The following is a 14067-nucleotide window of genomic DNA, read 5'->3' as shown; positions in this document are numbered from 1 at the left end:
GACTATGGCAACTATTCCCGATTTTCCTAGCAAATGTGGGACAAAAGAGATGATGGGTGGCTCAAGATCACACAGTATTGTAGTTATGGGTTTAATGGGAGGCTAGACTACCCTGCAGCACTGCAGGTAAACTAAAGCTGATCGGTGGTGTAGTAAGGAAAATGTCGGCTTGTTATTTATATTACAGAAAAGCCAGCGGGAGAGTGGAATATGTAAACAAATTTAATTAACCTGAACGACACCGGCATCACCCCGTGCTTAGTGATGGGTGTAACCGGTCTCGTGCCTGCTGATCACTGCACAGGGCACACAGACGGAGGCCTTTAAAGCCTGCTTTGAACTCGCTCGTAGCTTCTTCCAAAACAACTGTTAATCATTCATAAGTCAAATATATTTTCATAACGTAACCGACGTTTTAAGCCTTCCTTCTTCCATCGGACACCCACATTTTCATTTTCATCGTCCCTGGCTAAAAACTGCAGGAAAGCAGGCGCCTCCTCCGATCTCCTTCCGATCGAACACGAGCATTCCCGAAAAATAAACCGTGGTCTGTTTCCATTGGTGAAACGCTCGTCCAATGAACCAGGGCCATCTGTGTGGGATTCAACGCTGTTAGATTTCTCAGCTTACGTTTCCTTCATCGGACTTTCAATCTCATCGTTTCACCACCTGCTACCAGACTGCAGCTAGCATCATGAAGTTTCCGGTGGTAATTACTGTAGTTTTGGCATCGTTAGCGCTAACTATCGACGCTACGGTTTACTTCAAGGAACAGTTTCTGGATGGAGGTAGAACACAGTCCATTTCATATCTGCTTGTCTTACACGAATGATTGCATTAAAAAAAAAAGTCAACGTCTTCACGGCAGTTCACATTAAATCTCTTATTTGGTAATTTAATTAAAGACAACTTAATATATGTTCCTGGAATTTTTAAGGTAACTTACTCTATAAATTGAACCCATTGGTATAGATGAGTGGCTGGCTGAAAATAATAGCGTAATACATTAGTAAAGCATACGCTCCAATGTTATTTTTTAAGTTAAATGTGTCTAAATGTCGTCTAGTACTGGGTTAAGGGCGCAGCTATTTTCTATTTTCCTATGCTAGTCAAACCATGCAGAACCGTGCTGGAACCTTTATGGGTAAAAGCATTTGGATAAAATATTTGGAGCCCCTTAATTTTTTTTAAACAGAAAAACTTTAAACCCTGTCACTGCATATAGGAGTTCATTTATATAATCTCAAAGTTTTTCACTTTTATCATCATGTTGAGTAATTGCATTTGGAGTCCTCAGTAGGTTTGTGGAACAAGCAGTGTAATAAATGTGCATGGTGGCTTGGTGTTAATGTAACCAGAATCAGAGGAATTACAGTGAGTAACCAGTGGGGTTGCATTAATGTGTTTCAGATGGATGGAAGAGCCGTTGGGTCGAGTCGAAACATAAATCAGATTATGGACAGTGGAAACTGAGTGCTGGAAACTTTTATGGGGATGCTGAAGCTGATAAAGGTACGAATACTATGTTGTGTTAGAAACACAACTGATACGGCTTAATTTGTTAAAATTGTGTTATTTGCATAGACCAAGAGTTGGTGTCTTATCATGCAAATGCAGCTAACACAGGTTTGCCAATGTAAATGTGAGCACAGGGTCAGACAGATTATACTCAGGACTGGAATATCCTGCAAAGAGCCTCCAGTGCTCTCATGGCCTTTGATACTCCAATTCCAAACCTATTTTAAATTTGGATACTCAAAAACAAAAAAAAAGATTTGTACTATCAGTAATCTTCCCATTTGGTAACCTTAGATTAGTTTTCCCCATTCCAAATTTCTATTACACTGATAAAATAGTTAATATTGGGCTTTAATTACAGATGGAAGAATTATAAATATGACTGATAGTCATAGAGTGCATGGATGTAAACACAGTGCTCTGACCCAATGCAAAAGTACCCTTTTTTGTCCAGAGAATTTTCCCTGTCACTGTCTTGGCTCTTTGAAACCAGAAGTCCTGAGCAGGCTGCAAATCTGACTAAAAGTATGGGACATTTATATAGCGCAGCCCCATCATCAACTTTTTGGGTACTATTGGAAACCATGATTGTACAGAAGAGGATTAGGGCCACTGGGAAAAAAATTGGGCAAGTCTTTTTTTTCCTCTTCTTTTTTTCTGAGAAAAAAAGTCTGAATTCTGAGATTAAACTTAGAATTCTGAGAAATTCTGACTTTTTCATCAGAATTATTTTTCTTAGAATTCTGAGATTAAAGTCAGAATTTTCTCAGAATTCTGTGAAAAAAGTCTGAATTCTGAGATTAAAGTCAGAATTTTCTCAGAATTCTGACTTTTTAATCAGAATTCTGGAAAAGAAGAAAAAAAAATGTGCCCACTTTTTATTTTAGTGGCCTAATCCTCTTCCGATACAAAATAAAGACAGTTTTATTTCAGATTTTAGAATCTCTGACATTGTTGAAGTGAAACATTGAACCACAAAATTCTGTTAGTGCAAAAGAAGAATAGAATTAAGAAATTTAGGGTGTCAAAAATGTGGCCCGTGGGTGAGAATCAGCTTGCCAGGGGTCTGTTTGTTTGACTGGATGGGTCTTGAACATGTGAAAAATCCCTAATTATTCAATGGTTTTCATTCTAGTGCAGTTCCTACTATTCAAGATGTAGTTTCAGAATACCAGCATTAGTGCATACGATTATAGAAACAGACATATTACTTTTATTTTTCTTAAGGCATTTCAGGCTGCTCAGTGTTCATATGGATATTTTAAGAATATACTTCTTTACATGCCTTTACTGAAATTAGAAAGAGTTGTGCATTTATATTCAGTCTATATTGGTAGTAATAATAATAATAATAATAATCACTTTTGTGCTCATTCTAGGTATCCGGACCAGCCAGGATGCCCACTTTTATGCCCTGTCAGCCCACTTTGAGCCATTTAGCAATGAGGGAAAGCCCCTGGTCATCCAGTTCACTGTCAAGCATGAGCAGAAGATAGACTGTGGAGGTGGTTACGTCAAGCTCTTCCCCGATGAGCTTGACCAGAGTGACATGCATGGAGACTCCCAGTATTACATCATGTTTGGTGAGTCTTGGAGAGACACTGAAGCCTGAAACCAGAACATGATGTTTTTCCATCTGACTTTGAGCTGTTCGAAATGACGTCCTTCTTTTGTAATCATGGTATATAATCATATCATAATGTGGCCTGTGTACACAGGGCCTGACATTTGTGGATACAGCACAAAAAAGGTTCATGTGATAATTAACTACAAGGGTCAGAACCATCTTATCAAGAAAGACATCAAATGCAAGGTAGCTATGCACCAAGACTGTTAAATAATTTCCCTTTTTAAATTTTGTAAACCATGAATCTGTTAGAGATTTCCCATAAATTCTCTCCATGTCATCCTTCAGGATGATGAGCTGACCCACTTGTACACACTGATTGTGAATCCAGACCAGACATATGAGGTGAAGATCGACAATGAGAAGGTAGAGTCTGGCTCCTTTGAGGACGACTGGGACATGCTGCCCTTAAAGAAGATCAAGGACCCTGAAGCTAAGAAGCCAAGCGACTGGGATGACAGGGCTAAGATTGACGATCCCAGTGACACAAAGCCTGAAGTAACATGACTTAAAATGATTTTAGATTACTTGCAATAAAGCTATACAGATGTTCTGAGATTAAAGTCCCAAATTTACAATAAAATCTTGAACATGGTGTTAATGACGTTGAGCATTTTCTTATTGTTCAATTTTGTTGTAATGCATAATTTCATTAGGCCATCCACTGCAGCCAGAATACACTGAATAGTGCCAATTGTGAGTTGATAATGTTGATCCAGTCTTACATTAATGTTGCCATTCCTTGTTTTTCTTGGAACAGCCAGGATGGGGCTATTTGTACTCTTGGACAAGTCCTGTTTTGATTGGCATCTCTGATTGGTAACTTCAGTGCTGCTGTCTTCCAGGACTGGGACAAGCCAGAGACGATCCCTGACCCTGATGCCAAGAAGCCTGATGACTGGGACGAGGACATGGATGGAGAGTGGGAGCCCCCCATGATCGCCAATCCAGAGTATAAAGTATGGGCTGCATTGCTTGAGGTTTACCGAAAAAGTGAAGAATTTCTATTGGAGGTCTTTTTACTAGTATAAAGGGAAGAAAATGTAACTTATTCTCTAATACCTTTGTAGGGGGAATGGAAACCCAAACAAATTGACAACCCTGACTACAAGGGAACATGGGTCCACCCTGAGATAGACAACCCAGAGTACACTCAGGATGCTACTATGTATAAATTTAACAACATTGGAGTCCTGGGCCTGGATCTGTGGCAGGTAATTATGCTACACTACTCCCCCATTAGGGTCTGTTATAAATAAAATGTTACAAAACAGTTTCTTTCATGTAAAAATGAAACTACATTGCGGTTTATTTATTTCAAGACAAATAAATTTATAATGTATCTGTATGTCACGACAATATAATATTGCATTGTTTGTTTTGTTTGTTTTTTCATTGAAAGGTCAAATCTGGAACCATTTTTGACAACTTTCTGATTACCGACGATGTGAAAGAGGCAGAGGAATTTGGAAAGGAAACCTGGGGAAAAACCAAGGTAGGACTGTTTAGATGTAAATGGTCTAATGGGGGGTTTCAATTTAAAACCCTCTGTCAGAATACAGCCTGAAATCAGTTCTAGTCAGAATTAAGGGCAACACAATAAATAGACCATGCATATGTAGCTTTACAGAGTTGATCAGACATTTTCCAAAGAAAGAAGATAACTTCTCAACAGCTTTCATGTAGTCTGTAATGTTTCCACAGCTCACAGCTGATCCGGATAAGTGGTTTAGGGCATGTAAACAAGCAATAAAACTATCACATGTGAGCAGTTCTCTAGGTATTTAAACAGGGAAGATGGTACTTCTTGTAGCTTAAGCAACATTAACTATAAGGCCACTTCAACTCTTGAGCAGCTTATTGCAAATTGATTCTTTGAGCAACTTTTGAAATTCCATATTGGCAGTACAGGTTGAGTTTCTTCACCTAATAAGTTTGTCAGTATTATACCATCTAACTTTTAATGGTTGGCACATTATTCATGATCATGATGATTGTTTTCTAGGTCCAAATGATTACTGGTTCTCATTTGGGGAAGAAATAGTTTTAGTTCCATAATTTATTATGGAACAAAGAGTTTTGGTCTAGCTTGTTATTTTGATGTTTGTTTTGTGCACCTTGTTTGTTTACATTTTTTGTGCTTGTTTTTTTATTGAGAACTCGTGGTTCTCAGTCAAACTTGGTGTACTTAACATAAAAAGGACCCGAACTAAAAGTTTGGCAGGTGATAAAACAAAAGGATTTTAAGGAAGACAAAGAATGTAGCTTTTAGGTTCAGCATTGGTTCACACTGCAGGTGACAGTTCAGTACTCCCCTATTGTGGATTCACTTTCCATTATGTTAAACATTAACACTGTTCTTCACCTGCCTAGGGACCAGAGAAGAAAATGAAGGATGAGCAGGAAGATATGGAAAGGAAACTGAGGGAGGAAGAGGAGAAGGAGAAGAACAAGGAGGACGCTGAAGGTGATGATGAGGATGACAAAGAGGATGATGAGAACTCAGATGATGATGCTGGGATAGAAGAGGACAATAATGGCAAACCAAAGGACGAGTTGTAACGGTGTGAGGTGTGTGTGTGTGTGTGTGTGTGTGTGTTCCTCAGGTTCAAATGACAGACACAGAAAATGGGCTGATGCCATCTGGACTGTAGCTTTTCATATAGCAGCCTTTTATTCCGGTGGGATGTTTGAGGGATGGGATTTTTTTCTTGATTCCCATGCATTTTTCTCTCCAAACCATCAAATAGGAGAAGGGTTTGTTTATGCTTGTGTTTGGTATATACGTGGATTTTCTGATTTAATGTGATTTTTTTCTTTTCTTTTTTTCCCCTTTGGAAATCCCATAACTTGAGCGTCTGTGATGTCTGGTTGTGCACTTTGATCTCTATCATACCATGATGCACTGTTTGTTTTCTGAGGTGATCCTTTCGTAAATTATTCAAATATTATATTTGTTTGTGGACATGACAGTTCACAACGTTTTTGAGTTTGTTCATAAGTCCTCTGTGTGATATGTGTGTGCGTGTGCGTGTGCGTGTGTGCGTGTGTGCATTCCCAATGTTTTGATTGAGTATCTTTACTTTGTGAACACAGTTTTGAGTTAATAAATTGAAGCTTCTCAACTTTGCTGTTTTTCATTACTTTCAGTCGTTGATCTCTGTTGCCTGCCTAACTTTGGCAGTTTCTTTCACACTGAGTGATTTTAATCTGTGTATACAGCAAGAGACATGAGAAGTGCAAGTATTAAAGTATTTGTGTGTTATTTATGTGGCATGCTCATTTCAGAAGCTGGAAAACAAATTAAGTCACCCACTCCCAGTACTTTTATAAATCATTGACCAAACAAAGTCTAATTTGCCATTCACCATGCATCCTTTTTAAAAAAAAAAAAAATTTATTATTTTTTGTTTTGCATATTTGTATAGCTCATTTATTGTGACGCACTGGGCTGCAGCTTGCTTCAGTTGATGTCGCTGATTACATTTGAACATTTTAAATGTTTCATTCAGCGTGATCAGCTGACTGAGTTTGACAGGCGAGCTTTGAATAGACAAAAACCAAATAGTTGCATTGATAGCTCTAATCCCTGGCAATCTGTACTAAAGGGACTATATGTGAGTTAAATTTGGAGGCTCTAATTAAAAATTCTAATCTCCTTGAAGTAGCTGTGTTGTGATTTAAACTGAATTTAATTGAATTATAATCATTGTAAATATTTTTGTGCTTAGAGTTGGGTATTTCCGACAGGATGTGAAGTCAACAGCATGTCATACTGTGACTCCAGCAGTAGATGGCGTGGGTGGCCAGCATGCTCAGCGGCACTAAGACAGCTGAGTCACACATATACACAGAGCCGGAAAAATACTGACAAAAAAAGAGCTGCTGCTGTTGAGAAATTCTTCCGAGTCCACTGTTGTCCGAGAACCACCGGAAAGATGCTAACTATAACACTGAAGACACTCCAACAGCAGACGTTCAGAATCGAAATAGACCCAGAACTGACGGTGAGTAGAAGTTAACGGGGCCGAAGTAAACATGGTCGGGCTCGGGGGGCTGGCTGAGGCATGCGGGAATTTTACCCGGTGTGGGGAAATAGCCATAGTAAAGGGTGTTTAAATTGAGATAAATCAGTTTTGTTTGTTTTTTTTATTACAAACCCCCCAAAATAAATAACATTACGTCGATGTGACAAAAATGCTTCCAGACAAGTTATCAGTTCTGCAGTATCGCAGAGTTCACATAAGGTACTATAGCGCAGGAAAGACAGGAATAGAGCACATTTTCCTTCAAAATAAAATAATAAAACACTATCGAAAAGTCGGCTCCATCCCAACCACAACCATGCGGAAGAAGCTACATGAATGGAAGATCTGCAGTTTACTCATGGATGGTGTTTGCGTATTCACTGGGTTTCGTTGTGATGTTATGCAGTGAATAAGCAGCATGTGTGTACGTTGAAATAACAGACCGGAAATATGTGTGTTTTGTTATTTCACTTGACACTGTTTCACTCGGACTTGTTTCAGTATATCACCATGAATGACGGTGCAGTATTTTAAGCCTGTCCGCAAATGTAACACTGGGATGGCTGATCGTTAAATCTGTTAGATTAAAAAAAAAAGTTTCCCCATCAAATAATAGTTCATCAAATTAAATTATGTTTATTAAGCTAATAACGTTTTTAATAACGTTTTAAGTATTATGTCATGTTAATGGCAGGGACTGTAACAATCATTGGCATCACACAGTGTTTGGTGTTTAGTTCTTCTTTACATGTCTTCTTATCAGTTGGTTATGCAAATATATACTGATGTAAAAGTGTACCATGAGCTATATAATGAGCTTATAGCTTTTTATGTAACTGTCAAGTCATTTTAAAAATGTAAAATTGCTCAATTCATTACTATTATCTTTTTAAAATGGAAATTTCACCCAACACATTTATTTTCCCAAGTGGACCTTTTGTTATACTGGTGCGCTTGATTGCCATGAGGTTTGTCACATGGACTGTGCATTGAGCTGGCTCCAGAGAAAAGAGGGTAAAGATATTGAACCAGCTTAAAACAAACTACAGGCATATGTTGTTTTATTACAAGCGACTCAGAGACCTGCCGCATGAACTTAAAACACCTTTGTTTCCTAATGTGTTCTCAGCCTGCTATAGCTCCAGGCAGAGGAATGTAGTGATTTTAACACATAAAATATTAATTTCACAGTATTCACAGTTATAGATCCAGAGGGAAGAATTCTAATTATTAAATTATCCATACTTAACAAAAAGTTCTGTATTGTAAGTGTATACGGCTGCTCATTCTTCCACGTTTTTTTTACTGCACTCTCCCTAGATTGCTTACTTGTTCTTGGGGGCGACCTCAACTTTGGACTAAATGAAGAAATGGACAGCTGAATTCAGCAGGAACTCAGCGCAATTGGCTGTCCACAAATATAGTTAAACAGTACATGATCAATTTCAGACTTTGCGATGCATGGCGTTCCTTCCACCCTAACCGTAAGAAGTATACTTTATTCTCACATATCCATCACTCCTACTCTCGTTTCTATTATTTCCTAGTCAGCAGCTCACTGTAAAGTGACATTTCAGACACTGAGATGCACTGAGATACTGAGATGCTCCTGTATCTTTGATTCTAATAAGTAAGAAAATCATTCCACCAAGTAAAAACTGGAGATTAAATACATCATTGCTTAAAGATGAAGATTTTATTAAATATTTAAAAAACAGTGAGCTTTATATTTAGACTGTAATGATCTGCCTGGACCATCAGTATCTGTTTTCTGGGAAGCAGGAAAAACTGTGATGAGAGGTAAAATAATTTAATTCTCGTCACATAAAAAGAAAAGAGAAAACAAACGTATTCAGGAATTAGAAGAAATAATCAAATCGTAGAAGTGTCCTCCCAGGAACAGGAAAATTCTGAAAAAAATACATAAACAAAACTAGAATTAAATGAAATTTTCAATAAAAAAAATCAATTCTTACTACAAAGACTGCTTGCAAAAGTTTGAACATGGTAACAATTCAGGTCGATTTCTAGCCAACCAGTTAAAAATAAATAAAGAAAAATGACTATAGGTGCCATTAAAGACTTATCTGGGAACACATTATATGACCCTGAAAGAATAAACAACACTTTCAGGAAATTTTACAAAACTTCATATTACCAACAGATGAACCCATCAAAAAACGAAATCGATCCATTACTTGACAACGTAATCTTTCTGAAAGGATCAGACAGTCAAGCAATGTCACTGGCTTCACCGCTGACATCAGGTGAACTCCAGAAAGCCCTGAAAAGTACGCAAAATAGTAAGGCTCCAGGTCCAGATGGATTTCAAGTAGAGCATTCTGGCACCAGTATTCCACAGAATGCTGCAGGAAATCAAGGAAAATGTCAGACTACCACCAAATATGAATTCTCCCAACATTAGTCTCCTACTAAAACCAGGCTATAGTGATCGAGAGCATAAAATGCAAGAACGTAGAACATAAAATCAGTCTTTATGCAGATGATGTGTTATTTTTTCTCCAACACTCACAAACCACTCTCTTTTTGAGGTAATTATATTAAAAAACAATCTCAAGAGTTTCAGATTATTCGATAAGCTGATTAAAATATATCTATCAGTCTGGTCTCAGATATGTTTAAAAACCTTTAAATTGATTAGAAATCCCAGTCTACAATTAATACAATGCAAAATACTACACAGACTGCACTATACAGGTCAACAGATGTTCATGATGGGTTTTACATCATGTAACAACTGGTCATACACCTGACAATTACATCCACGCTCTTTGGTTCTGTCCACCTGTTCAGAGGTTTTGCCGTGCGATATGTGAAGACTTGTCAAAGTGTCTGAAATGTAGCATTCCAGCCTCCCCTTCAGTTTGCTTATTGGGCGACTTACATGATGGCACTACAGAGATGAATACAGTTCACATGGCTCTCACCGCCCTATGCATCGCCAAGAAGACTCTCCTCATGAACTGGAGGGTTTTGGGGGTTCTCCGCCACCGGGCTGGGGTTTTGGCTGGGCCTGGGGGGCTTGGGTCCTGGTTAGTGTGTTGCCAGGGTGGTGGTGATTGCATGCACGGTGGCCCAGCCCTGGTGCGGGGGCCTCTGGTGCATCAGTGGAACTCGGGGGGGGGGGGCTCTTCAGCTGCCAGGGTGGTGGTCTCTGCTTAACCACTAAACGTTATTAGGGAAAATAACGTATTCTGATGCTGATACTTGTGTTGAAAGTGTGGACTTCAAACTCTGTACCAGTTTTAACATTGTGTTGATGGGCTACATAAAACCAGAGTTATGATAAGAAAAATACTTCATGTTTTTTTCTGAATACTATCATCACATCTAGTGCAGGAAGAAACAGTAAAAACAGTAGTGATGTCAGGCCTGCAGGTTATCCCTGTGATTTGTTCGCTGTCTTGTGGTGAACAGAAACTATTTTTGGAGTGGCACAAAGAATTTGTGTGGCATCTTATTGTGACACCTAATTGTTTTGTAATTTTAATTTTAGTAGTAGTTTTAAATGGTTGTACAAAGAAAACCCCCGAGGCATTAGCTGTTTAAATTTACAATGTATATTTGCATTTAAACAATAAACATGTTTGTGGTTTTTACAGTAAAAAATATAACTTTTTCCAACTTGGATTTTATGATTTTTGTGTAATTTTAGATCAATTCTGTTAACACGGTGTCTTAATATAAAACAATAACTCTAAATTCAGACATGTGAGGTTGTGCTGAAGAGAATGATATCAAACAAGGCAAGTTTTAAAGGTGAAATACAAAGACAAAATCAAAAGTAGTGAAAAACGGCCAATTAAACCCTGGACCTGGAGGGTTAATTAGCCAACAGCTGCCAGGTGTGGCTCATCAGGAGGGTCGAGGGGCACAGGGTGGGAGATGCTTTCTGGAACAAGCCATCGGAAGACAAAACACACATACAGACAGAGAGAGACAGCAGGCCAGTACAGGAGGACCCAGGGGATCATAGTTTAACATGCAAAGAGGTGCAGCTGTTAAAAAGAATTCACAGACTAATAAAAGGCATAAATTAATCCACATCAACTTATAACAATATTCTAATTAGAAATCCTCATGAGAACCAGGAGATGTAATACAGCAACACTTTGTGTCTCCGGTTAAAGTAAGAAAATCTCCCAAAAAGTCAAAGTAATTGTATTTAACATCACTGTACTTGTGATTATTTATTACAGTTGTATAAAGCGCTTTGACTGCTCAGAAGAGTAGAAAAGCGCTATATAAGAACCAGTCCATTATTTATTTTTCAATTTAGGAAAATATTTTCTTTAAAAACTCTGATTTTAATATGTCACGTAAAAACAATGAACAGCCTTGTTTTTTGTGACAGATGTATGCAGTTAAACTGTCAAAACATATTAGGCAGCGTTGTGGCAAAATGGCATAACTGGAATTATAAAAGCAACAATCAAACTCTTAACTGTGCTCTCATTTTAAATAGTTACATTTTCAGTTATATCGATAATCACAAATAATCACTTTGACGTGAGACAGTGAGATAAATGGATCTGTCAGTTCGCAGACAAAGGATAGTAAGAAGAGCTCATTCCACCTAATATTTCTTGATATGTTTGACAGGTGAAAGCCCTGAAGGAGAAAATAGAAGAGCACAGAGGTAAAGATGCATTTCCTTCAGTGGGACAGAAACTCATCTATGCAGGTAAGCTTGAGGGTTAAGAGAAAATAATAGCTGATTTTTAATCAGACGTTGTTTCTCATGTCATTACCTCAAAAAAAAAATAGTAATAATAATTTACCCAGTATAATTAATTTGGGAAATGCAGACTGCAAACACACTATAATTATAGTAATTAAATTGAATAGAACAGCTGTGGCAGAGGTGGATAAGCTGCAACAAATGTGGCATTTAAACAGTTCTCCACTTCACGACCTCTCCCGCTATCATCTGATCTTAAAAGATTGTCTGAGAAACAGGTGACAATACCTAAGTAAGTTTTAGTAGAGACCGCCACAGCAAGCAGTCCAGATATAATTGAAATGAAGACTGCCATCTTTATACATTTAGGAAGAAAGCCTTATATGTTTGCTGCAGTATATATTAAAATTACAAAAATTGTTGTCTTCTCTTGTACATTACTCGAAATGTCACTATGTTCAACTTCCTGACTGAAGGATTTTAATCTAACTCACTGGGCTGAGCAGGTTTTCCATATGCTGTAAGACTAAAGCAGAGGTCCAGGCTCCAATCTGCTATTGCTTCTATTTGTTCTCTATCCCCAGCTTTCCTGTCTTCTCTCCACTGTCCGAACACAATAAAGAGTAAAAGCCACAAAAAATACATTGGAAAAAAAACAGAAAGTAAAACTGCTTCAACACACTAAACTGTTTAATTGGAAAATTTAACTTAAAGTATTAAATCTAAAAGTACTTTCTCTGCAGAAAAGATTTCTCATTGCTATATGGAATAATACATGTTCTGAACAAAATAAACGTATTCATCCGTCCGTCCGTCCGTCCTCTTCTGCTTATCTATTCAGGGCCGTGGGGGTGCTGGAGTTTATCCCAGCTGCCATAGGGCAAGAGACAGGGTACGCTCTGGACAGTCTGCTGCAGGGCCGACACAGAGAGACAGACAACCACTTGCACTGACATATGCACCTATTTAAAATGACCAGCTAATCTAACCCCACTTAGTGCATGTCTTTGGACTGTGAGAGGAGGACCCAGGGAGAAAACACGGGGGAGAGCCCCACACGGAAAGGCCTCGGACACATGGTAGATTTGAACCCACAAACTTCTTGGTGTGAGGCGACAGTGCTAACCACCACACAATATGCTGCCCCAGATTAAATGTATATTAGAAAAATTTAAATGTCACAACTGGAATTAAAGGTGAGCATAAGTCTCATGAGTTTGACTACTACCATAATGCTGTTGAATTGGGGTCATCATAACAGCTTTGACTGGCAGCTGCAGTCACGGAGAAACTTGCACAAACCATTCCCAAACTTCTCTGTTTGGGAATGGATCAGGACCCAGAGAGGAGGTCCAGCGTTTACTTTACAAAACCACAATGGACTGTTTCAAACTGACAGCGTGAGGTGTTCTGCAGTAAACTGGATTAACCGACAGAAGGACCCGAGGCCCTGGCGTACTTTTTCGGTAAGTTAAATGTGTGTTTGTCAGCTATTTAGCAACTATGTCCTTGGCTAGCTAGCTACGATGAGAAGTCGGCTGTCAGGGAAAGCGGCGTTCATCAGTTAATCTGTGCACATGAATGAACTGAGAGCCGACACTTTGAGCTTGAATGTTCATTAAATTCAGTGCTGTAGTTCAGACATTTGCTCAGCTGCTCTGACTGTACTGAACTAAAGGATGTTCAGACCTGCAGCTGAAGGTGAGGCGCTGAAACCAGTTACATGAGAAACAGAGAAAAGTCACCGGCCTGTTCAGTCACTAACTAATGTGTGTTAAGATTGGAAAAGCAACAGGCTGGACTGTCCTTCAGCTCTGTGTAGAGCTGATTATTAAATATGTGCAAACAGCAGCATGTTTTTTCTCTCTAGCCACATCTGTAAGGACAGTAACACGAAATTTACAAAAACCTTGCAGTTCAATAACTCGTCATTAGCACAATTGTAACTGTAGGTGAATTGCAGAGGACTGAAAATGTTCTCACGGTTACAGCTTACAATACTCAGGCACCAGCTCAAACACTGGTGATGATATGTTTGTCTGTTTCCCTGCAGCTGACCACAATGCACCAGGACTGGAAAGCTGCTCCATCATCATATGTTTGGAAATCACAATTTAAAAACCACCAACAACTCAAAGGTAAACATTAAACTGTAAACTTTCGTAAATAAAAAGCTAATGTCAGCAGAACTG

At 38.6% G+C, this 14067-nt stretch overlaps 1 protein-coding gene across 1 annotated transcript in view; it reads left to right on the top strand.

The window, feature by feature from the left end:
• The first annotated feature begins 560 nt into the window (after window positions 1-560).
• Window positions 561-14067, top strand: part of rad23ab (RAD23 homolog A, nucleotide excision repair protein b) — a 31429-nt gene continuing 17922 nt past the window's right edge. The window contains exons 1-11 of the mRNA XM_014410285.3: window positions 561-788; window positions 1411-1512; window positions 2898-3101; window positions 3237-3331; window positions 3434-3643; window positions 3991-4104; window positions 4216-4359; window positions 4548-4640; window positions 5519-5704; window positions 6877-7152; window positions 11797-11878. Coding sequence (XP_014265771.2) covers window positions 695-788; window positions 1411-1512; window positions 2898-3101; window positions 3237-3331; window positions 3434-3643; window positions 3991-4104; window positions 4216-4359; window positions 4548-4640; window positions 5519-5704; window positions 6877-7152; window positions 11797-11878 — 1600 coding nt within the window. The 5' untranslated portion in view covers window positions 561-694. The remainder of the gene's footprint in view (window positions 789-1410; window positions 1513-2897; window positions 3102-3236; window positions 3332-3433; window positions 3644-3990; window positions 4105-4215; window positions 4360-4547; window positions 4641-5518; window positions 5705-6876; window positions 7153-11796; window positions 11879-14067) is intronic.

Source organism: Maylandia zebra, linkage group LG17 (genome assembly GCF_041146795.1).
Source record: "Maylandia zebra isolate NMK-2024a linkage group LG17, Mzebra_GT3a, whole genome shotgun sequence".
Taxonomy (NCBI): domain Eukaryota; kingdom Metazoa; phylum Chordata; class Actinopteri; order Cichliformes; family Cichlidae; genus Maylandia; species Maylandia zebra.
This window is presented reverse-complemented; position numbering and strand designations above follow the sequence as displayed.